General features: G+C 37.6%; 3 protein-coding genes across 3 annotated transcripts; 1 reads left to right on the top strand and 2 right to left on the bottom strand.

The window, feature by feature from the left end:
• Window positions 1-250: 250 nt before the first annotated feature.
• Window positions 251-4,509, top strand: tektl1 (tektin like 1). Its single transcript, XM_079609691.1, has 8 exons — window positions 251-685; window positions 1,619-1,894; window positions 2,025-2,129; window positions 2,255-2,411; window positions 2,528-2,694; window positions 2,827-2,922; window positions 3,052-3,165; window positions 4,191-4,509. The coding sequence occupies exons 1-8, from the start codon at window positions 419-421 to the stop codon at window positions 4,374-4,376; spliced, it is 1,368 nt and encodes a 455-aa protein (XP_079465817.1). The 5' UTR covers window positions 251-418; the 3' UTR covers window positions 4,377-4,509.
• Window positions 4,510-5,238: 729 nt separating this feature from the next.
• Window positions 5,239-17,259, bottom strand: LOC306997663 (rho guanine nucleotide exchange factor 28-like). Its single transcript, XM_079611025.1, has 25 exons — window positions 17,254-17,259; window positions 16,015-16,075; window positions 15,418-15,518; window positions 14,878-14,980; window positions 14,705-14,750; window positions 14,312-14,450; window positions 13,682-13,796; window positions 13,521-13,576; window positions 13,313-13,361; window positions 13,152-13,215; window positions 12,963-13,066; window positions 11,833-11,958; window positions 10,894-11,144; window positions 10,171-10,296; window positions 9,965-10,082; window positions 9,114-9,368; window positions 8,383-8,459; window positions 8,033-8,214; window positions 7,627-7,694; window positions 7,373-7,540; window positions 7,206-7,295; window positions 6,986-7,098; window positions 6,724-6,771; window positions 6,536-6,637; window positions 5,239-6,414 (listed from the first exon to the last, which is right to left on the bottom strand). The coding sequence occupies exons 4-25, from the start codon at window positions 14,975-14,977 to the stop codon at window positions 6,124-6,126; spliced, it is 2,688 nt and encodes an 895-aa protein (XP_079467151.1). The 5' UTR covers window positions 14,978-14,980; window positions 15,418-15,518; window positions 16,015-16,075; window positions 17,254-17,259; the 3' UTR covers window positions 5,239-6,123.
• Window positions 17,260-18,095: 836 nt separating this feature from the next.
• LOC306997494 (rho guanine nucleotide exchange factor 28-like) lies at window positions 18,096-19,886 on the bottom strand (the record flags this gene model as incomplete). Its single annotated transcript, XM_079610797.1, has 4 exons — window positions 19,835-19,886; window positions 19,559-19,688; window positions 18,710-18,994; window positions 18,096-18,268 (listed from the first exon to the last, which is right to left on the bottom strand). The coding sequence occupies exons 1-4, from the start codon at window positions 19,865-19,867 to the stop codon at window positions 18,096-18,098; spliced, it is 621 nt and encodes a 206-aa protein (XP_079466923.1). The 5' UTR covers window positions 19,868-19,886.
• Window positions 19,887-23,702: the final 3,816 nt, after the last annotated feature.

Here is a 23,702-nt window from a genome sequence, read left to right as displayed (position 1 = left end):
TGAATTGTGAATGGTTTTCGTAAGAAATTCTTCAGTAGGCCTTGTAATATCTGAGATTAAAGCTAGCATTTATTTTTTGTCATGCCTCCATCCATCCGTCAAAATTAAATCTTATTTTATTTTAATAATTGATATGGTGTGACAGACTAATTTAGGGTGTCTGTTCTACATCACAGCATACGATCCGCTCGCTCCATGTAACAGGATCTCACTGATTGAGTTGCAGTGTGAATGGATCTGACTGAACTGCCTCATTCACTAGTGTGTCTCGCGCTACCCAATCAGAGCTCTGTGCGCGTCCCCGGTCACTTGAGGAACTGTTGCGTTGGAGACAACCAACACTTTTAAACCCAAACAATTTGGAGTTATTCGGGCAGTTCCACCGATGGCAAAGCTGTTGTAGTTCAGTACCGTGACCATGAAGCGGTCCGTCCAGTCCGCATCTCCGGCTGTGGGATCGAAAGGCTGGAGGGACGCGACTGTCCGCTCGATTCTGCGCGCCGCGGATCTGACGCGTCAAACTCGCGTAGATCAACTGCCCTCTTCCACACGCTACCGCAGCAACAGCGTTGGGACATTTGCCCACAGACTCCCTCAGCTAACAGCTTGCAGTGACGAAAAGGACCACAGTGAGAGTGACTCGGAAAAGAAAGATGAATTCCGACATAAATCCACTGGAAGTATGGTAAAGTAACTCAGAAGTAGCCATAGGTGGCTGATTTATTTTGAAAGCAATTTTGAACAATATCAATTTACAAATGGATATGGAACAATCATTTGCATAACGTTACACAAATAACATGCAATTATGTCCCCAGTCGTTTAGCCTAACGTTAAGTTAACGTTACCTATCATTTTGTGATGCTTAAACGGACAGTTTGGGTTTCTGATTGGCCAATACAGCGTCCCATGACGTTTTCACCGGTTTCGGATTGTCATTTTTGTTGAATAGGAACGTTGTTATTGTGACCCTGAATGTCTTACATTTCATACATTTTCGTAATAAAACAACATTAATTAAAGTTATCCGTAATATAAATATCGAGTAGGCCGCCTACTGGGCCTATGTTATGTATAATGTAGGTGATGCCGATCATTAGCCACTGGATTATTGACCAACCAATTTCAATCAACCACTAGTATATTATAAAATATATTACAATAGAAAAGTTATTTGAAATTGTAATAATATTTCTAGTTTTAGGTAACACTTTATTTTAGTGTCCTTTACACATTACATGTAGCCTACCTAGTTACTAGAAATTATTATGCATAATTACATGCAACTATCCCCAAACCACACCCTTGTCATAACCTAACCCTATAGAAAGTTCAAAGTACATGTAGTTAACTTGTATTACTCAGTACTTAAATATATAATTACACTGTAACATGTTTTTACTGTCTTATTAATCAAATAAAAGCAGCCTTTGTGAGCAAGAGAAAAAAAAACGTACCGACCTCAGACTTAGGAAAGGTAGTGTCTGAAAACACTAGAATTATTTGCATACGCAAATTAACGGTCTGAACGTAAATGTACTGTACATGTTCAGTAGGATTCTGTAATAAATTCAAACATTGCATTGTGATAACTTCATCTTTGTTTTTCCTTTGATAGCTCACTTCCAGAATCATTAGTGGCCCCTTTCCCCCGCCGGCCCTGCGTGACCAGAGTGCGGTGGTCAGCGCAGGCATGGTGGGTGAATATATGCGTGGTGTGAGAGAGGTGGAGGGCCACCTGCGCAGACAAGCAGGCAGGGTCACACAGGAGGACACCAGGGTGAAGCACCAAAGGGAACGACTGGAGAAATTACTCCGCAGTCTGAGGAAAGCATTGCTGGTCAATCAGCAAAGTGCCGACGGCAGGACATTTCGACCAGCCACGACAGAGACCGTGAGTAGCCACAATATAATGAACTCCAATAAGGAGTCAAAGAGATAAAAATGTCAATCTTCAAAATGTTATACGAGTAAAGAAAAATAAAGAGTGCAAAATTATGGCTTCCGTTAAATGTTTTGTCAAGATACGGGATGGAGCCGATGATCTTCTACACAATGAACGGAGAGTCCTGGATGTGCTAAAAGAAGAACTGGAGAGCATGTTGAAGAAGACTTTAACTCAACAACAGGTGAAAAATAGACCTTGCTGGATATTTAAGATATGTCGAATGCCTATAAAAGTTGAACTTGCATGTTTAGTAGAACTAAATGGTTTCATCAAGACATTTTTACTTTCTTTTTGTTTCACTTTGAGGTTTTGGCTGAGAGCAGTAAGGAGCTGTTGGATTGTGCCTTTGAGAGATCCAGAGTAATAGATCTGCTTCCCCAGCACGGCTCACTCTCAGCGGGTGTGAAAACCTATCCTTCACCCCTCTCACAGAAACCGGACCCCACCGGACCGTTCACTCCAGGTACACCAGGACACTTCTATATTAAAGGCTCTCACCCTTCCTTTTTGTCCAAATGAAAACCTAACAACTGTTGGCATCTAATCTTTCTCTGTCTGTCTCTTACCATCACCGTGAAGAGTGCAAACAGGCTTTGGATTCTTCATCAACAGTACTACGTGAATCTCAGCAGCTCAGAAAGAACATTGCAGAAGTCATGAGGGATGTCGTCAAAAAGCAAACGGATATGCACCAATCGGCCAGCGAAGCCCTGCAGAAGAAAATCACTGAAACTATCAGTCTGGAGGTGTGTGATTACAGTGCAGAGAAAGATTATTGTTTACGTATTCTCAGATAGAATTATGTAGAATGAATTTGAATAAGGTAAAAATCATATGTACTGCAGTTTTTACTACTACTTTTTCTTCTTCCTCACCAGCAACATCTGACACTGAGCTCCGCTGCCACGAGACAGGCCATTTACCGCAAACAGAGACAGATGCAGTGTGCTGCCTACAGTCTTGGCAGAGCTATGGTATGTTATTTATGGAGTCACATATATCCATAACCATGTATAGCCTAACAGTTCACTAAATGATCCTAAAAGTGCTGCTAAATATCATTCTGCATAACATGTTGACTTTTCCATGTTGCCTCCCTGCAGGGCCCGGTTTGCAGTGCTGACCTCTTTTGTCGTGAGAGTTTAAGCAGGCCTATGACTCAGCTGTATGGGCGGCATCCAAGTGTTGGGCTGCCGGAATCCGACCTCCTAACATGGGTCAGCTTTCTTGTAATCTGACATTTCTAAAATTCCTTTATGATCTGTCAATCATAAAGGGTAATACTTCCTAGTAACATTTAGAGAACGCAGGCTGGGGGGCGAGGATCTAAGCGCAGTGAGAACATTTAATAAACGAACAAACGAACTAATCCAAAAGTGGGAAACACGGGGAGCGCAGAGCGCATAGACAAGACACACCTGGGTAGACTAATCAAGGGGGAAAACTACAAAGAACTACAACATGGCACTCAAGACAGGAAATATAACAAAAGTCCCAAAACACATTCTGGGAGTATTTAACAGGTTCCTAACCTGATTGTACTTATTTTAAAATGATTTTCAGAATATATTTTTTGAATATGCCGTTTTAGTATGCAAATACATTAAAAAAAAAAGTGACCGTATGATTGATTATAATTCAATTTAATACTAATGTAAAGCACAAACAGTACATATTTTTTAAATGTAAATATATATTTGGGGTCGGCAAGATTTTTCAAATGTTTTTGAAATAAGTTTCTTATGCTCACCAAGACTGCATTTATTTGACACACACACACAAAAAAGTAATATTGTGAAATGTTATTACAATGTAAAATAACTTTTCTATTTGAATATATTTAAACATTTAATTTATTCCTGTGATTAAAGCTGTATTTTCAGCATCATCACTCCAGTCTTCAGTGTCACATGATCCTTCCGAAATCATTCCAATATAATGATGATTTGCTGCTCAAGAAACATTTATTCTTATCAATGCTGAAAACAGTTGAGCTGCTTAACATTTTTGTGGAAACCGTCAATTTAGTTTCAGCATTCTTTGATGAATAAAAGTTCAAATCAGCATTTATTTGAAATAAATATTTTGTAACATTATAAATGTCTTTACTGTCATTTAAAAAAAAAAAAATCTTACTGAGCCCAAACTTTTGAACAGTAGTGTAGGTTGATAGTCTAAATTAAAGACATTTACAATTACAATGAGTGCTCTGTTAACACGTACATTTCCCTTGTGCTCTCAGGGCAGTACTATGCTCCGGAAACATCTGGAATCCTCCGGGAAAGAGATTGCAGTGCTACAGTTTGCCCATCAGCAGCTGGAGGATGACATGTATGGAAAGCGTGCCGCTGGCAGTGTGGACTCTGCTGTTGTCCGGCTGCGGCGTAGACTCGTACGTCCACAGTCTGTCCGGCCTGTGACCAGTTAAAACTCTAATAACAGCAATTTTAACATAAAGATGGTGCTTCACTTTCTAAAGGTAGAAATCTGGGGTCTTTCTATATATTTTACAAAGTTACCACGTGGTGTTTTCTAAATGAGTGTATGGTGATTACACCTGTCATTAAAAAAAAACAAAAAAAAAACGATTTTTGATCATAATAGTTAGGAAATATAAATGCAAAATGTACGGTGGCCCAGTAGGTCACAACACAACGAAATTTTAAAAGCAAACTTTTTAATTTTTAAATTTGAAAAGCTTGTTTGCTTTTTAAATTTCATTGTGTTTTGCACTACTGGGCTTCCGTAAAAATGTGTGACAGACATGTGAAAATGTTAAAGATCTGTCAACAAACAGAACAACACTCGAACCTTAACACCCCATTAATTTCACACTGGATTTTACATACATTTATGGAGACACAGTATTTCCTTCTGACTCATGATTTGCTGTTCACCACCAAAACCTTAAATAAAGATTTATAGTCTAGTACAATTCACTACTAAGCAGAGTTGGAGTCATGATCTTGGTCTGGGTCTAGACTCCCGTCTATTTCCAGTGTACTAAAGGTGAAATTACCTCAACCAATCGCTGGACCGTTATTGTCATCATTACAAACATGCATCATTTTATATATATACACATACAGTATATACATATATACAGTATATGCTACATTTTCTCCATTTTAGTTCTGTAATATTGTGGTCTTTATCTGGGTCTTGATGGTTTGATCTTGTCTTTAACTCTGCCAGTAAAACACAGCAATGTCCCTTTAACACAAACACACATAAACACTTTTAAGGGGTCCTATTATGTTTTTTTACATTTTCAAATATCTTTTTTGTTTAATGTTGCCGTTTGAGTATGAAAAGGTCTGCAATAAGTTACAAAGCTATATATATAAGGTCTACATCAGTTTCTGAACTCTCTGAAACGCCTCGATTATAGTCTTGAGTTTCTGCCAGGAATGTACGTCACGATATTCCTCATGCTTAAGGCATACACACAAAAAAAGGGGTGAAGCCTGGTTACATTAGTAGTGACATTTCTGAAACACGTTCGAAGCGATCATCCAATCACAACACATTGGTCCAGCTGTCCAATCACAACACATTGCGATTTTCGTAATGGAGGGGCTTTATAAAGATGGGAACTAAACAGTGCTGCATTTCCCAAAAGCACCATAAGCCAAAGTAGATCGTAGAACCATTGCCACCAATGCTCTCTACAATCAACTTAGCTTACAATGCTTTTGAGAAACGCAGCTTAGAGCGTTACTAAAAGACTGGGAAGAGAGGTACTGCAACACTGTAAAATAAGTGAAAAATGCGTTTTTTGACAAATTAAGCATGAAAACCTATTCTAATAGACCCCAAAGTCGTGTCCCAAATGGCCCACTATACACTGTGTACTCAACCATGTTGTGTATGAATTTTATAAGGTTATTTTTTCATTCAACATTGCAGTCTGATATCCCTCCCCCTTGATGTTGAGTCCATGAAGTGTCCAACATTCCACACTTCGTTTTTTCGGTTCATTTAGTGCATCATCTGGGTATTTAAAGTGTACTTTTAACATTTGAAATTTTCATTGTGGACACACTTCTCGCAATATTTATACTACAAAACTCTATAAACTAGTAGTGCATAAGACTGCGAATTCAATGTAACTCATAATACAAACACACAAATGCACTTCATTCCTCCTGTGATATGTTAAAAGGCAGCATACCTTAACAATGATTTGAGTTATGTTGCATGAGTCTTATCTGTGTCTCCAGGCTCTTACTCTCTTTCACCAGTTTCATCCCCGCTTCTTTTAATATCTCCCTCTCTTCCATCACTCTCTTCTCCTCTTCTCTCAGCTTCCTCATCTTCTCCTCAAACAGCCACAGTTCCTCCTCAAACTGCTCTTCCTCTTTCACCAGTCTGTCCATCAGTTCAGCATGCTCTCTTTCTCTCTGCTCCAGTTCTTTCTGCTGCACAGCCACAGTCCCACCGACCACACCAGACTCCAAACTCGGCTGTTGAGGCGGTAATAAGTGTAAATAATCATTTTCTGCAGGATGACTGGAAAACATGCTTCAAATAAATAGATCAAAAGATCTTAGATAAACATGCAGTGAGAAAAATTGCCACACCAACCCTTTTGACATCATAATCGCTAAGATTTGGGGGCGGAGCTTCTCCCTCCAGGAGGAGGAGATTTTGAACTTCAAAGCAGCTGTCTTGAATTATTATAGCAGCCTTCAAAATAAGAGTATATTTATACATTCATGCAAACACATACACATTTAGCAGTTATGAATGATAAGATAATCAATAAGTCCCACCTGCAGACTGTAGAGTATATGGATTAAGTTGTGAACACCCTCTGCTACCTAGATTCATAGAAAAAAATGTAAATATGATTCATGATTCATTCATGATCCACAAGCAGAATCTGTACATAAATGACTGATTACATGCACTATTCCATTGAACTGAATCGGAAAATGTTTTAGAATATTATAGACTGTCAGAGAATATTACATGCATGTGTTTGAAGAATAAGGTCAAATATGTAGTAGATTCAACACTTGCAGATGTGATTACCTTTAAATAAGTCTGGTGGGCGGGGCTTATCGGGGCTATTGTAAGAGGCCCCACCCCTGTTCCTACCATAGCACTCCTCCTGCTCCTCAGACTTGGCAAATTTTGTTCTTTATCTGGACAGAAATGGCTATTATTTGTGTGTGCATAAATTTGGATGGATGGATCTATAAATTGTTGTCTGGTATTTAGCAATCTGGGTGTTGGTAAAGTGATTACTCACGGTTTGCTCTTTCCTGGCCAAAGTTATGGTTATTTGGTGCCCATATGCAAGGAAAAAGCCAAGACAACAAAGTGATAGCCAGCTTCACCACTGGGAAAGAAAGAGACGTAGGTGAGGATCAGTAACACCTGACTGTGTGTTTGTAGAGAGAAAGACAGATTCATTACCCTCTTCCTGTGCGTCAGACAGTAATGTGACACCCTGAGGGGTGTTTTCAGGGTGGGGTTGAACGAGAAGGCGGCAAGTAGTCAGACTCCATCTACCAGTCCCTCTACAGATCCTTAACTTCTCCTCAATAACAGAGCACACCTGCAGATCCAGAGAGAATAGCGCCTCTACATGCACAGACAAATCACAAGACATCAGACATTAGGAACAATAAAGTCGTGCACAGATGGATAATAGATGCTTGGACGTTTACCTTGTAATTTCTGTATCTTCTTGACTTTGATTTCCCCCTCATTCTTCTTGGTCTGATCATCAGGAAGGCTGAAACAAATATAAATATACACCATTCAAAGTTTAGGATCGGTAGAGTTATTTCATGGTTTTGAACGAAGTCTCTTATAATGCTGCATTTATATTATCAAAAATACAATAGTAAAAGCAGTAAAATTGTGAAATATTATTTAAAAAAATTAAAACGTTTTCCTATTTTTATTTATTTTGGCAAAGCAGAATTTTCATCCGCCATTACTTATTCTCTAAAATCATTCTTATATGAAAAAATCTTATTGACCCAAAGTTTTTCTACTAAAATGAATACAGCACCTTTAAATGATAGTGTGCAGACTGTCATTCAAAACAAGTAAATAATTCTCACACACCTCTCAGTGGCCTGCCTCAGCAGTGTCATCCACGTGTTACGCTCCTCACGAGTCTGTGTGTGTATCTCATACATCTCCGGCCCCACAGAGTAATCGCCACTGATGAGAAATAATCCTTTCTCCTGATTGGCTATTTCTCTCACAATGAGTCTTCGCAAGGGCATCACAGATGGCTTCTGCTCCTGAAGATACAATATGTTTAAAACTGACTTTAACATTATATTTAAAGCATATTTTAGTATTACATTTAAAACCTTTTTGATTTGAATTTCTTATAGGGTCTACTCTAAATGTATGATCCAAAGGGCACAGAAAAAAAACAATATAATTTGTAGGCTATATTTCTGTACCAATGCGGCAAAGACGAACTTCTGCTCTTTCTCCTGTAGGAAAGCCAGAACATCTGTGAGGAGCAGCGCAAGAACATCTGTAAAAGAGAGAGATAATATATTAATGAAGAAAAAAAGAAAGAATACAAACTATGGATGGACCGCTATCGGCCAATAATTGGGTATCAGCCGATAAAAGCAAAAACTTTATTTGTAGCGCACGTCCAATCGAATAATCACCAAGAGCTTTGTGCTTTGTTACTTCTGATAAAAAGTCTCAACTTTGGAATTCTGTCCATTTTATCACGAAATTCAAACAATAAATGCCGTTTTGACGTTCTTAAATGTGACGTGACAGATCGCTGTTCATCGCAGTTCATTAGTTAGCTACAAAAAGCACTAGTAGCGTATTTACAGTTAATTATATAAGTATGTTTGTATACATTTGTCATGAAGACAAGTGTTTAATACAAGTATCTTATGTGCAACTTTCAAACATTTCAGTTTTTATTGTCGGTGTAATTATTTCGGTGTAATTATTATATCTGAAAATAAATAGTTAAATATAGGCTAATTATAGTAGTTAAAAAAGCGAATTTAACGTCTAATATTATAGACGGTTCTCAGTATAGTTTACAGCATTAGATGTGAGAGATGTTTTTCTTTAAGAAAATCAAACTATCGGTATCGGCAGGCAGATATAATTCTGAATAATCGGCTATCGGTATCAGCGAAGAAATCTAGTAGGCTACCTCTCAGTCTGCCAGAGGTGGTCCTACAAGTCAGCACTGAAGAGTGTGTGAGAGTTCGGTGTGTTTTCTGCAGGTCTTGCTTGCCGAAGATCTCCCCGTTCTTCAGGCGAGTGCAGCTCTTGTTGTCTAGGCGACTTAAGATGTCCTGTAGTTTCTTTGCATTCTCATAATCTCCCACATGCCGCTCCACCTCTTCTATCACCCTCCGCAGACCCTCCAGTGCCACGGCAATATCATAGCGCTCAGCACTGCCATCTACAGAAGTGCAAGCGCATCACAAAGGAGACCATTCAGATCCATTTTTATCAAATATCATGTATTAATATCATGTTTTTTAAATCAATTGTACAATATAATAGTGCTATTCATATGTATCTTTGATTTTCAGGTTTATATATATATATATATGTCTTAGGCACGTTAGTATTTTCGTCAAAAAATTGTTTTAAGCCAGTTATTTATATCTTTTGCTGTTGTGTGTCAGTAGGAATAGTGTCAGCAGGAATTATCAGTTCACATTTCCAAACATTCCTTTTGTCATTAATTGTAATAATCCCATGAGATGTCTGTATGCACAAGGAGTCTGACAACAGCCGGTATGATCCACACAGAGATCTGATCTCACCATCATCGAGTCTGTCTGTGGTTACATGAAGAAACAGAAAATCTGAGACAGACTAAATCCAGAAGACCTGTGGCAACATCTCCAAGACACTTGAAGAAACAGTTTCTTTCTGTCTCTTCATGTATTCACAGACAGACTCGATGATGGTGAGATCAGATCATACCGCCTTTGTTTTTAACAATGGTAATTATGTCAATTGTTAACTCATTTAAAAGTAATAATTTACCATCGGTGTGTTGAAGGAGTCTCTCTACCAGAACAGGGTACTTTGTGATTCTCTGGGTAACAAGCAAAAGGAATTCTGGGATTTCACGACGCTTGACGACAGAGTTGGTACTCAGCTGCTGTAGAGGCAACACATACGGTCATCAACAGAAAACTCAAACTGGTTCGTATGAGTGTGTTCGTGTGTGTTGTGTTTAATCAACTTACTCTGAGAAATAATTGTAGTTTCCTGTTGCTCTGTAGTTGTTGCTTATACACTTTCAGTGCTTCTGGATGCCGACTGCAGAAGTCGCCGTACAACTCTATCATCTGAGAAGCATTTGGCCCTGAGAACTACACACACAATTGCTAAATGAACCTAAGGTAAGAGCTAAGATGCTCCGATCAGCATTTTTGGGGCCGATCACCGATTACCAATCACCAAAATCATGATCTGCCGATAGCCGATCACAAAATGGCAGGGGAATGGTAATCTTTTATCTATAATCTAGCAGAGTTTGAACCATTTGTAGAAATGAAACTAACTATGAGGTGGCAAGAACGATTTCTTTCTGGAACAACCAATTATGCAAAACATCCCAAAACCAGTAGGTTGTTTGTTTATCAGACAGAAATTCATAAAAGACCTTTTGTAAGTCAAATGTAATACTGTTTGACATTTTAAGACCATAAAGATTGAAATTTAAGACCTACACTACGCATTAACCGGCAATTAACAAAGAAAATTAGCATGCACTTTTTGTTTACATAAGCATTAAAATAATAACAAAAAACATTATGGCTAGATTTTAAAAGAGTGTCTTGCAACGTTAGCATTTGGGCCTGAGAACTACAAACACGATTGCTAAATGAACCTAAGGTAAGAGCTAAACATGTGCAGCCACAATAAGTAAATCGGTCAAGTCTACAGATGTTTAGGTTCTTACTTGCCTGTTGACGCAGAATATCACCAATTTGCAGGATGATGTAGTTCTTGTGCTTTCCTGGGTGAATAGACACCCTCTGTCTGGTCTCCATGTCTATAAGAAAGTTTCTATGCAAAACCAAGAGCTCATCCACCCTGGGAAAAATCTGACCAATCATGTCATGCTCCAGCTGCACTTCCTCCAACATCCCCGGCCTTAAAACATCAGCCATAACGCAGAGAGTCTGGACATGGTGAAATTCTGTCTGCATCAGCTCTGCGACAAACACAACACTAACCAATCAAATTAGGCTTAAAGGGACACACCGACTTTTTGGGACTTTAGCTTATTCACCGAATCCCCCAGAGTTAGATAAGTCCATACATACCCTTCTCATCTCCGTGCGTGCCGTAACTCTGTCTGACGCACCCACCGCTAAGACTGGAGACAAAGACTGGAGACAAAGACTGGAGGTAAACGGCTCCAGCTAGCATACTGCTCCCAATAAGTGACAAAAATAACGCCAACATTTTCCTATTTACATGTTGTTATTTGTATTGTCACAGCGTGTACAAATAATATAGTTCCCAGTCTGTATACGGTTAGAAGATGACTGTGTCTCATGTGACCTTGTTATTTGTACACGCTGTGACTTATTTTGTCACTTATTGGGAGCAGTATGCTAGCTGGAGCCGTTTACCTCCAGTCTTTGTGCTAAGCTAGGCTAGCTGTGGGTGCGTCAGACAGAGTTACGGCACGCACGTAGATGAAAAGGGTATATATGGACTTATCTAACTCTGGGGGATACGGTGAATAAGCTAAAGTTCCAAAAAGTCGGCGCGTTCCTTTTATTAAAGCACCCAATCAAATCCAAAAGACATTTTTAGACAACGGTGTATTTCATATTATCAAAACAACTCATGAACAATATACTAAAACAGGCGTTGCACCTATCGTTACTGACCATAGATGATCTCCTGCCTCTTGACCGCCTCTTTGTCCAGTGTCCTACTGAATTCAGTGTCCACAACAGCACTCCAAGATTCAGCCGAGAAGTCAAATGATACGTGAGCTGACGAATCAGCAGAATCTAGCAAAGAGATGGTTAAACAAACTGTAAAAGTGACTTATTTATGTCATTTGGAAAAACTATAGTTCAGCCAACAAGCATGTTTTTTTATATGAATGAGATCAAACATCACTAGTTTCAATAGACCTTATGCGCCAGAGAAACAAGCGTGCAGCCATCTTTAGAAGTTTGTCTTTGTACTTCAGGCTTTGCGGTCGCTCTGTATATTTCTATGGCATCGCTGTCGAAGAGAGTAATTAGCTGGTGAAGTGGTTTTTACTTATTGTACAGTTAACGGAAGTTATCATGAGCATTAAAATGTTTGAAGCTGATGACAGTAGGCCGGGGAGATTTTAAAACGAGCGGTTCATTCATAAGATCTTACCTTCATGCTGTGGAAATACAAATCAGAAGACAGAGCACAACGAGCGCAGCGATGGAAAGGGGCGGGGCTACATAAGGTCTATACTTCAAAAATCACACACAACTTTTATGCTGTTTTTTCTTCATTTTTGTAGTTAAAACCATTCTTAAAGCTGAATTCTTTTTAATTTTTCACTTAACTTTATGTGCTAAAATAACAAACTAAAAGGGAAATAAAAATGGAAATAAAAATTATATAGACATATATTTTTAAAAAGTTAAAGTTTTACATAAAAATAGTAAAATGACAAAACAAAAATATGTATTATTTTTTTATCTTAAACTTTTAAAAATATATATTTGTCTATTTTTGGGTGAGCTATCCCTTTAATAATACTAAAATCACTTCTCAACATTCCAGTCCCCATTTAATTTCATTGTATGGAAGAAATCAGCAGGAAATTCTGCACCTTTTGAGTTCCACAGAAGAAAGAAGGTGTGTTCGACTTAAACGGCGCTGCACAGACCGATTGGTGTACATCAATGTACCACAAGAGTGATTAGACTAAAGAGACGGCTCCATGTGGTTTCAGATCGCTCTTGCGGTAATTTGATGTCATACAGCGATCGGTCTGCGCAGCGCTGCTTCAAGTCGAACACACCTATTAACTCACTGGAGGTGGGGCTTCCTGAAGACGGACCAATCAAAGACTTGCTTTTCCGCAGAGTGAAATCATGGCCACACCCCTCACTGTTACTCCGCTTTCTGATACAGAAACATACAAAGCATCTCAAAATTTAAACATTAGTGACATAAATTCAAATGAAGTTTGTGAAAAACATATACAGACCTGTGTGACACAGTGTTGTTGTCATTGACCAGAGACAGAGATGGAGAACTGTGACTGGACGAGTCTGTTAATGACACATACATGATCACATGAGCATAACATAACATGGTTGGGCGGTTGATTACATTATAATTCCAAAGTAACATGATTGGCTCTCTCACATAGTAAAATTGAAGAGTCAACACATTTCAGATGTGCCTGATGAGGATTCTGGGTAATAGAAATAAATGCTATTACAATCTTATAAATGAATGCAGTTTAAAGTACTTTTGTAAGTAAAGAGTCAAGTGTTTACACACACACACACACACACACACACACACACACACACACACACACACACACACACACACACACACACACACTCACCTTTAAACACAGAGGGGCAGAACCACAGCAGGTCTTATGAATGATCATGGAGCAGTCTTTACAGGAAGTGACATCATGAAGTCAGTGTAGAATTATGGTACATCAAATATTTGTGCAAAAAAAGGAAAAAATACATGTTGTTAAAAGAAACACACACTTACATGTGCACTGCTGTGGTTCGTCACTGTCAGCGCCCTCACAGACTTCACACGCTGCTTTAACAGGCTGCTTCGGCGGGCAGAGCTGGTGCAAGGCTGAGGAAACCTCCGCGTTTATCTGTAAACAAAACATTTTTTTTTCTAAGGATATACATACAGAGTGTCTAGTTTTAGAAATTACCATTAATCATATCATCTCTTGATAAGAGTGGTGGCTGAGGCTGACAGGAAGTAAAAAAATATACACTTTTTTTTTCACTGAGATTTGAAAATGCATGGGCCAAAATATTTTTTAAACATATTATAAATATTTGTTGTATACAACCAGACTGTAAAGAACATATTTTGTTATATATAGTTTGTTCAATCTGCAAAATAAACTATTGACAATCAAAAAAATCCAATATAAATATATATACATACATATTATATATATGCATTTATATAATATGGCAATATATACATTTATATATATATATACAGTATAGTGTTTTAATTTTCTGATATTTTGTGGCCTTTTCTGCAAATAAAATACATTAAAAGAAAATATCAAAAGTTATATTTTCTCTGTATGTGTTTTATTCCATTTAACTTCAGTCCGTTGCACACTTTTACTGTCTTTCTCTCTCTCACCTTGCTTTTTATTTTCGTGTTGACCATCCGGCTCCTGAGGAAGCTCAGTGTTCGACTCACTTTATATTTCTCTGTATCACTTTTGGATGTAGGGATGAATTTCTCTTTCTCTTCTTCCTCTGAATTGCTACACCACATACTGGGAATTTGGAAATAAATAGTGAAACATACTTAAGCTTCTTGTGTGTGTGTGTGTGTGTGAGAGAGAGAGAGAGAGAGAGAGAGAGAGAGAGAGAGAGAGAGAGAGAGAGAGAGAGAGAGAGAGAGAGAGAGAGAGAGAGAGAGAGAGAAGAGAGAGTTTTTTGTTTTTTTGAAAACACATTATTCACAAATATCCCAAAAAACATCTAAAATCACAATTTCACAAAGCAATTTTTTTTTTTTTTTTTTTACCTTCTTATCTCTGTGGATGTTTCTACATCATTGAAGGGGAACAGCTCTAGAAACATAAAACAATTGAACATACTTGCAAACTACTAGTACACTTTATTTTGCACATGTCTCAATCTATCTTGAACACACTAGTAGAGATACACATAAGAATAAAAACACAAACACAAACACACCGTCCTGTGGACTACAGATGGGTAATTTGTCTTGGATTGGAGAGTCTTGTTCAGATGCTGTAGAGTCTGATTCAAACCCAAATGAGTCCTGAGGATACATTGTCTAATGAAAAAGACATTTCTTAGTAAATATTACAAATCTTCTTGATGTTTGGAATCCCTTTAGATCCTTAATAGAGAAGGAGGATAGTGACATGTTTAAAGAGACAATTGAAGATATGTGAGATTATAGGATGTATTTGTTTTAAGAGGCCTTTATAGTTTGTATGTATGTTTTTTTTTTTAGTTTTTTTTTTTTTAGTTCATTAGTCTTGAGGATGTGAGTCCTGTACAAATTGAGATATGCTAAGTTGTAATGATGCGAAAGACATCAATATGTGTCTATACTGCATTTTGTATTTTTGTTCCTGGTGTGTGTGTAATATATGTTGTTAAAAAGTTAATAAAAAAATAAAATAAAATTACAAATCTTCTTGCATTCACCACAATTCTAGATACTACACATTCACAAAAGCCTTTATGGATCAATCTTCACCTCACCTGATTCTCACCAGCCTGCAGGGTGTTGACGCTGGTCGTAATGGTAACGCTGGAGTCAGTGAGTGAACTGGTCGTTGAATCAGTATGAGTTGTGAGTCCATCTACAAAAACACATGTATGGAATTTGACATCAAGATACAAGAACGCTGCATTAGATATCAGATAATCAATTAATAATCAAAATTTCAACTGCTGAAATAATAAATTTAGCACTGGAGGTTCACTATAGTTCAGTATCAACTATTGTTGGCCAGATGTTCATGTTTGTGGTCATTATTGGTCTAATCATTTAATTTTTCCCTTCTAAAACTATAAAGCTGAAACATGAAACTTTTTTTGGAACTTAATTCCAAAAAATGCTAAAACTAAATAACTTCAGAGGGAATTTCAGATGGACCAACACATTACTTTAAAATTGTCAGTGAAGGACAATATGTGTCTTATTTTTAAAACATTGTAATGTAGGCTACTTTTGAAAGGCAGATAAACATTATCATTACAATAGCCATGAAATATTTAGTTATCGTTGACTGATATAAACACCCTCATATAAAGACACGTTATAAAGGCAAACTGTTCAAAAACAAACACTTTTACCAGAGTCGTCCGATGATAAGAGCTCCTCATCTTCATCCTGACTGGTGTTGTTAAGCCACGCCTGATAGAAAAGCAGGACATAAGGAAGTGAAATGAAAGAAAAACACGAAGTAACGAAAAAGCCAAAATAATATTGAACAGTTTTGGGAAATAGCGTTCAAATATTTCAATAAGACACTTCCCAAGGACACTTCCCATTTACGACATTAGTTCACTGTATTTCATTGAATAGCGGCTCAATTTTCCCTGACAATACCAACATTCAAGTGTAGCAATGTGTCACATACTTTTTTTCGGTTAGTATCGATGCCCGATTCGTGAATAAATTAGGCTACTTGAATCACAGAAGCCGGTTCTTTTTATTGAACCGATCACAAAATTGGTCGGAATCGAATAGGCTACCGTCTAAATAATTATGATTGTTCACTCAAGCACAGAATCGTTTGGGGCGGTTTCGTTGATCCGTCAGAATTAATCTGACAGACATTTTAGAAACATGTTTTAGAAACACTTTTATTTTATTTTATTTTTTGAGGAAATGTTAAGATCATTGTTCATTATCAGAAAGTTTTGTAATTTAATTGTTTGAATAGTTCACTCCCGCGGGCCTAGTCTAGGCTACTCAATCGTCGGGAGCAGTTGACTTTATAGTAGCTTAGTGTAACTTTCACTAAAGACTACCTGGGGAATACTATACAATAAGGTTTCATCAGATAACGTTAGTTAATTACATTAGTTAACATGAACCAACGAATTTCTAGGCTACAGCATTTATTAATCTAGTTAATGTCAATCTCAGCAGATTTACACCTTTTGAATATTAGAAATTGGATCTGTTAACATTATTCAATGCACTGTGAATGAACATGATTTTTTTTTATAACAATAAGAAAGCTTATTAAAAGCTGTAATAATATATTTATCATTTTTAGTTTATGTTAGATAATGCATTAACTAATGTTAACACTTACTGTAAAGTGCTACCACTAGCTGTCATAGCATTTTTCTGTTGAGCAATAGCTTTTCTAGCAATATCCCAACATACATAGTCTGTCACATCCACTTACATTGTGAAGCAGAGAGTATGGTGATCCTTTTTTTAGGTGTGCAAGAAAATGGAAGAGAAAGAGAGAAAACTGCAAATGTATCGCTACTATGCATTTATCAGGTACTTGACCTATATAACTTTCAGTCAGTCTTGTGAATATAATTTTCATAATCAAAGGAGGAAACACTAACCGGAGTATGAAGACAGAGTGTTGCTTTCAGCTTTTCTCTTTGTATCCACACTCAGACCTTTGATCTGAGATTGTACAAACACATACACAACAAAAAATTGCACAAATCTTCAAAGCAAACTCAGTACAGAACTTATTCCAATCCGAAACACTCAATTAAATTTCAATTCAAAGTTAATATGTAAAATCTGTGTGACCTTTAACCTCTGTTATCTGACCTTGTTTAGTAGCACAGAGTCCCTCGCACACTCTCGCAGAAGTAATATGGATGACTCTAAGGTTTGTGTAGTACAAGAGGACACGGATACACACACAGACAGAGACAGCATCCCAGAGGCGTGGCTAAACCTCAGGAGGTGGGATTTACCCGCCCACACATGTGACACGCCCGCCAGGGGAGTGGTTAATGGATTGGGAGGGCTGGCAAAGAAAGAGAAGAATAAAATGAGTTATTATTGTTAGTCATGAAATATATATTAAATCTTCTGAATCTATACAACAGCTTTGTGTGAAAAACAAACCTAAATTTGAGACTTGTTTTGTGAAAATCAGTGAATAATGACTTTTAATGACTTTTTTATATATTTTTATCATATATATCACAGATTAAATATTTTTTTAGATTATATTTTTGCCGTTTTTGCCTTTATTTTGTTTAGAGGGGACATAAAGCAAAGTGGGAGAGAGCGGTGTGGGAACGGGAAAGGACCAGGAGGCCGGGACTCGCACTTGGGTCGCCCATAGCGAAATTAAAGATTAAATATGAAATGTAAAATATAAATATAGCACTTAGGTTAATGCAAACATATTGATGGGTACAAGTATCCACATAATAAGGATACATTACTGCTTGAAGAGTTGTATCAGAGCGTGTTGATTGGTCTGTTGGGCCAGCTGAAGGGGCGTGTCCCCATCCTGATTGGCTGAACGGATAGTCATCAAGGCACCAGGCTGACAGAGAAGGAACTCGGAGACGCTCACAAATCCCAGACGCACACATACATGTAGGAGAGATTCTATGTGCACACAAACACAAAAATTTACAAATAAATTGCATGTTTAATTAGGCTAATAAATGCATTATAATACATCTTCATCTTCTATGTGTTTCCGACTTTGTTTGTCAGTGAAACTCAGTCAGTGACAGTTTACTTTGGACATCCTCATTTGTGGTCACCACGGTGACCTCTAATCCAATTAGAACTCGGCATTTATAATTCCACTGCTCATCTCCGGACATTTGTGTCATTTGGATGTGAAGCAGGAACAGTGAAATCTGATTACACACACACACATCCATACAATCCACAGAAGCAGGTGCTGCACTTGCCTTTGCCATCATGCACACACACACACACACACACACACACACACACACACACACACACACACACACACACACACACACACACACACACTCAATAAAGTTAAAACACACACATAACACATGCACACACCTTGTGCTGATTGTCCGAGCAGGTTGTGAGGGGTGTGTAGGTTGGCTAGAGCGAGTGTGACCCTTTCATCCATCTCTGCCTGTGTAGAGTTGTCTTTCAACCCATATCGACCACTCAGATCTCTGTGCTCAGTGGTGCTGAGGCAGTCGCTATGGGTAAGCAGGTATTCAGCCAGCTCCTGTGCATCATCCTCCATGTATGTCAGAGAAGACACACCCACACACACCACAGCATCATCTGTAAATATATACGCTCGGACACGCACCATCTCAGACTGGTTGTGGCCTATTAAACACAACCAACACACATAAAACACTTACTGCACAAATAATCAGCATGAGCAGTATCTTGCAAAGTGTGGGAGAAGTAAATTAGGAAAAGTTATTTTTAATATTTTTTTATCCATAATCCAATCTAATATTATATTATTTCTTTATTATGGTACAATCCTATGTAGGACAAGCGGTTTGGAGATTCTATTCTATTCTATTAACTTATTATATTAACATTATATTATATAATAAATTGTAACATGATGGCTGGTATGATGCGCTCGGTGAAGGAAATGATTAGAAATACACAGTCTTTAATACAATAGCAAACTCAGGAGAATAACAACCACGTTAAACACAAACAATAATTGACAAAGGACAAAACTGAAAAGGGAGTAGCCTATATATGTACGGGATTATCAGGAACTAAATACGACACAGCTGATGATAATCACAACAAACAGAAACATAACCGAACCTAAACAGAGCAGGAAAACATGAACTAAAGGAAACAGAACAGATATTTAAAATAAGAGTCCATAACCGTGACATTTTATTTTATTTTCATTTTGTTCACCTGGGACAATGAAGTACAGCATGGAGTGAACTCTAGTTTGCAGAACGTGTAGTAGAGTTGAGCCCTCCAGAACCACAAATACCTCTTCCTCCTGAACTGAGGGGATCAGTGCAAAAACCTTTGCTTGGCCCTATAACACACACGCACAACATATACTACATAAATAGTGTCATTCTATATATTTCATTGCAGACTTGCAATTATTGTGCTAAAATCACATTTAGCAATATTTTCATCTTAAAAACACAGAGACTGACAAAAAATGTTTTTACTCACATAAATAGGAACCTCTCTTCTGCTTAACTTCATTGCTTGAAATTACAGAAACCTTCAAGAAATAAGTAGAAAAGTATTAGTTAACCAATAAATAAATAAACATTCATACTTGAAAGTAATGTCAATTGATGAAATTACCCAAAAGACGAGGATTGAATTCTACACTCTCAGCCGCAAGCTGAGAACTGAGAGAGAATGGGGAGGAGTGAGTGAAGAACAACAAGGATGGGGAGGAAAAGATTAATGAGACGGACACAAAACAGGGACAAGAGAGATGAATGACAGGCGGAAAGGATTGATCAGTAAATGATGATCATATTTAATATTACTGTCCCATATGCTTTTGTCATAATACCATCTATCTATCTATCTATCTATCTATCTATCTATCTATCTATCCATCCATCCATCCATCCATCCATCCATCCATCCATCCATCCATCCATCCATCCATCCATCCATCCATCCATCCATCCATCCATCTATCTATCTATCTATCTACACTCTAAAAAATAAAACATTGGGTCAACAAAAAAAAATATGTTAACGTTTTCCACTAGAATTTTTAAGTTAAGACTGCAGGCATAATTACATTAATTCAAAGCGATGTTTTGAGTATGGTGAATTACCTTTTAGTCCACAATAAAACGCATTTCTAAGTAACATGAACTTAATAATTTTCAACATGAATGCAAGTAATTAAGTTGATCCAACATAATGTTTTAAGTTAGGTGAAGAAGTTTTTTCCTACCGAAGCTTCGAAGCTCAAAAATGGTATTCGGAGCAGCCCAAATTTTAAATAACACAAATTAAATGACTGACTTTTATAAGGAATTATGTATATTTTTAAACAGTAAACAGCTTTCCAATCACTATTTATCTTTTTAGCACCATTTTTAAATTGTAATATATTTCTCTTTTAAACATACATGTAACATTCATCTTTTAATATATTTCCCTTTCAAAACATTTAAATGAACTATAATATTAATATATAATATTAACATAATTAAAGAAGTCGTTTGACATACGTTATAACGAGTCATTAATGTCCTTTAAATTATATGTTTCATATAATAGAACAGAAGCTATATATTGTGAATTTAAACATTTCTCGAGTCGTTTACCAGCGGCAGACGTCAGGAGGACCAGCCGAGGTGAGGCTGTTCCAGGCGGCTTACATGGGCTCGAGCACCCGGTGATCCCCTGGGTCTCACACAACCCGAAAACGTCCGATCAAATGTTTTAAATAGGCGCTATCTTTATAAATAAACCACAGATTTGAGCTTTAAACAACTACATTCTCGACTGAACAACTCTTAAAACTACATTTCGTGACACAATAACAGTAGTATTTTTAAATTTCCCGCAGCACTTGCCTCTCCCAGAAGAAGCGGATTTCGCCTCGGACGCGCGTCAATTTCGCTCCAAACGCTTGCTTTTTATACGGACGCGCGAATGCATTCAAAATGTTCAAGCGTCAAATTAGACGCGGCAGGCGCGAATTTGACGCGCTATTCGCGTCCGGTGTGAACGCACAGCCTACTATCAACACTCAACTCAAATTTCAGAATAAGGACTTCGAGATTTCGGTATTCGGTTACTATACAGTAGGCTATCACCAACAGAATCCTGAGCGAATGCAAATGTGTAATTAAACATAAAATTACTAACCATTCACCAGATTGAGTTTCAACTGTGTGGTCCCACTCGTCGTCTGGCATTGAACATGCATGCGCGCGGAAACTGTGGGCCGTTTACACGTCATCAAATTGTATTTTACATTAGCAGAACTTAAAATTAAATTATTTTTGATTGACTGAAAATGTTAAACTCTGACAAGTCATGATAGTATATTGAATCAATAGGCATAATTTGTGTGTCATCCAAGCTCAATAAAATAACAATTACAAGTAAAAAGTCTAACTGTATCTCTGAACTTGATTTTTTATTTCACAACAATATGTATATTTAAGTAATGACTAAAGGTCCTCTGAATTAGTTTTTAGAGTGTATCTATCTATCTATCTATCTATCTATCTATCTATCTATCTATCTATCTATCTATCTATCTATCTATCTATCTATCTATCTATCTATCTATCTATCTATCTATCTATCTATCTATCTATCCTAGACATATTGTCCGACTCCGAGTTGACACTCTATATACGACGCATATAGTTTTTAGTAAGAGTGTCTGCCATTTTTTTTTTTTTTGTACGATCAGCGCCATCTTTTGGACAGCACGATCCCTAGGAAAGTTTTCTGTAATAACCAACTTTTGTCCACAAGAGGCCGCCAGCAGTAGATTGATCACACGATTCTTGTCAGGCTAAGCGAGAAATTTTGTTTATGAGGGGGTTTTCCGTTTTATCTCATAAAACTTTCTCATGGAAAAAAAAACATCACTCAATGATTGCATATGTAAATATACATATAAATATGAGCAGTACATTGGTAATGGAAAGACGTTGCAAAGCAAGAGACAAAAAAAGAAACAATAGCCTATAAAAGGTAGCAATAAAAAAATAAATGTAACGTGCATCAGCTGATTAGCTTTTCCAGTGGACTGGAAGAGAGATCTCTGTGGCAGTGCATGCTGGGACTGAAAGAAGTCTTTGAGCTGTGAACTTTCCCCCACTTATCCAAACAACCCAGTCCCAGAAAACCCGCAGTCTGAGAGTGCTACATATGCTGACCTCTATAGTACTGCACGCGCACACACTTACAGAATGCAAACAAACACACGTAGGCCTACACACACATGCTCTGTTTCTGTTTACCTCAACCCCCCCTCTTCGTGTCCTCCATATTTGAGTGGGTTGCAGAATTGTTTGGAAGAAAGTGAACAAGTAAAGTGGAGGTTTGCAGAGATTCCTGAGGGTTTTTTCTCATCTAAAATCACATGCAGGGGCTTAAACATTCCTGGCCATTTATTCACTGAGAAATGAATTCTCGCTCTCCCTCTCTCTTCACAGCTTTACCTCCTGCATTCTCATGCCAAACTGGATATTTTCTATTCCTAGTTGTTTTCAGTAAAACTCTCTCTCCGCCTCCTTCCATCTTTTTTTTTTTTTTTTATGTTTCAAGGAAGCCAGATTTCCAGGAATTTCTGCAGTCCTTCCCTGCTTGTTTTCAAAATCCTTGCCCAATCGTATCACTCACATAATTCCTAATCCTGTGACATGTTTAAAGAATCTAAATGAAAAGTTACGTAAAATATTTACGCTAAGCACTGGGATTAGATCTGCACAGTAAACATTCCGTTCGGCATGTATCCGTCCGGCTCTCCCTGGAAGGTTCCCTTCTGTGCAGCCTGTTCATGGAATTAGGACAGCCGCTGATCAATGCATTTTAACGGGATTTGTCTTTATCACAAAAAGTGACCTATATATGTGACACTAAGCAAAAAACATCAGTGAGTTTACTTCAGGGTAATTCTAGGGGTGTCATTAGTGTCTATCATACACATGTGTTAAAAAATACTTAATTTAACTGTGTGTGTGTGTGTGTGTGTGTGTGTGTGTGTGTGTGTGTGTGTGTGTGTGTGTGTGTGTGTGTGTGTGTGTAACCCTACATTATGGAGACAAAATGGGATCAAATGTTGGTCCCCATGAGGAAAACAGGTTATACATCATACAGAATGTTGTTGTTTTTTCATCTAAAAAGGCAAAACGTTTTCTGTGACGGGTAGGTTTGGTGTAGGGGGATAGAATATACAGTTTGTATAGTGTAAAAATTGTTTTGTCAATGAAATGTTGCCATAAAACATGAAAACACAACATGTGTGTGTGTGTGTGTGTGTGTGTGCACATAAAATATAAACAAAATTAATCATATTATATTTGGAGAATAATATCGTGAA

This window comes from Phoxinus phoxinus (assembly GCF_949152265.1).
Source record: "Phoxinus phoxinus genome assembly, chromosome: 4".
NCBI classification, from domain to species: Eukaryota; Metazoa; Chordata; class Actinopteri; order Cypriniformes; family Leuciscidae; genus Phoxinus; species Phoxinus phoxinus.
This window is presented reverse-complemented; position numbering and strand designations above follow the sequence as displayed.

What these genes read in the sequence shown, in the direction of transcription:
- tektl1 (XM_079609691.1), top strand. Translation starts at nt 419, where the DNA reads ATGAAGCGGTCCGTCCAGTCCGCATCTCCGGCTGTGGGATCGAAAGGC. An exon ending in CACCGGACCGTTCACTCCAG is followed by an intron (nt 2,412 to 2,527) that starts GTACACCAGGAC and finishes ATCACCGTGAAG; the next exon opens with AGTGCAAACAGGCTTTGGAT. An exon ending in ACAGTCTTGGCAGAGCTATG is followed by an intron (nt 2,923 to 3,051) that starts GTATGTTATTTA and finishes GCCTCCCTGCAG; the next exon opens with GGCCCGGTTTGCAGTGCTGA.
- LOC306997663 (XM_079611025.1), bottom strand. Translation starts at nt 14,977, where the DNA reads ATGTATCCTCAGGACTCATTTGGGTTTGAATCAGACTCTACAGCATCT. An exon ending in ACATCCACAGAGATAAGAAG is followed by an intron (nt 14,451 to 14,704) that starts GTAAAAAAAAAA and finishes CCAAATTCCCAG; the next exon opens with TATGTGGTGTAGCAATTCAG. An exon ending in AGTTCGTCTTTGCCGCATTG is followed by an intron (nt 8,215 to 8,382) that starts GTACAGAAATAT and finishes TTGTATCTTCAG; the next exon opens with GAGCAGAAGCCATCTGTGAT.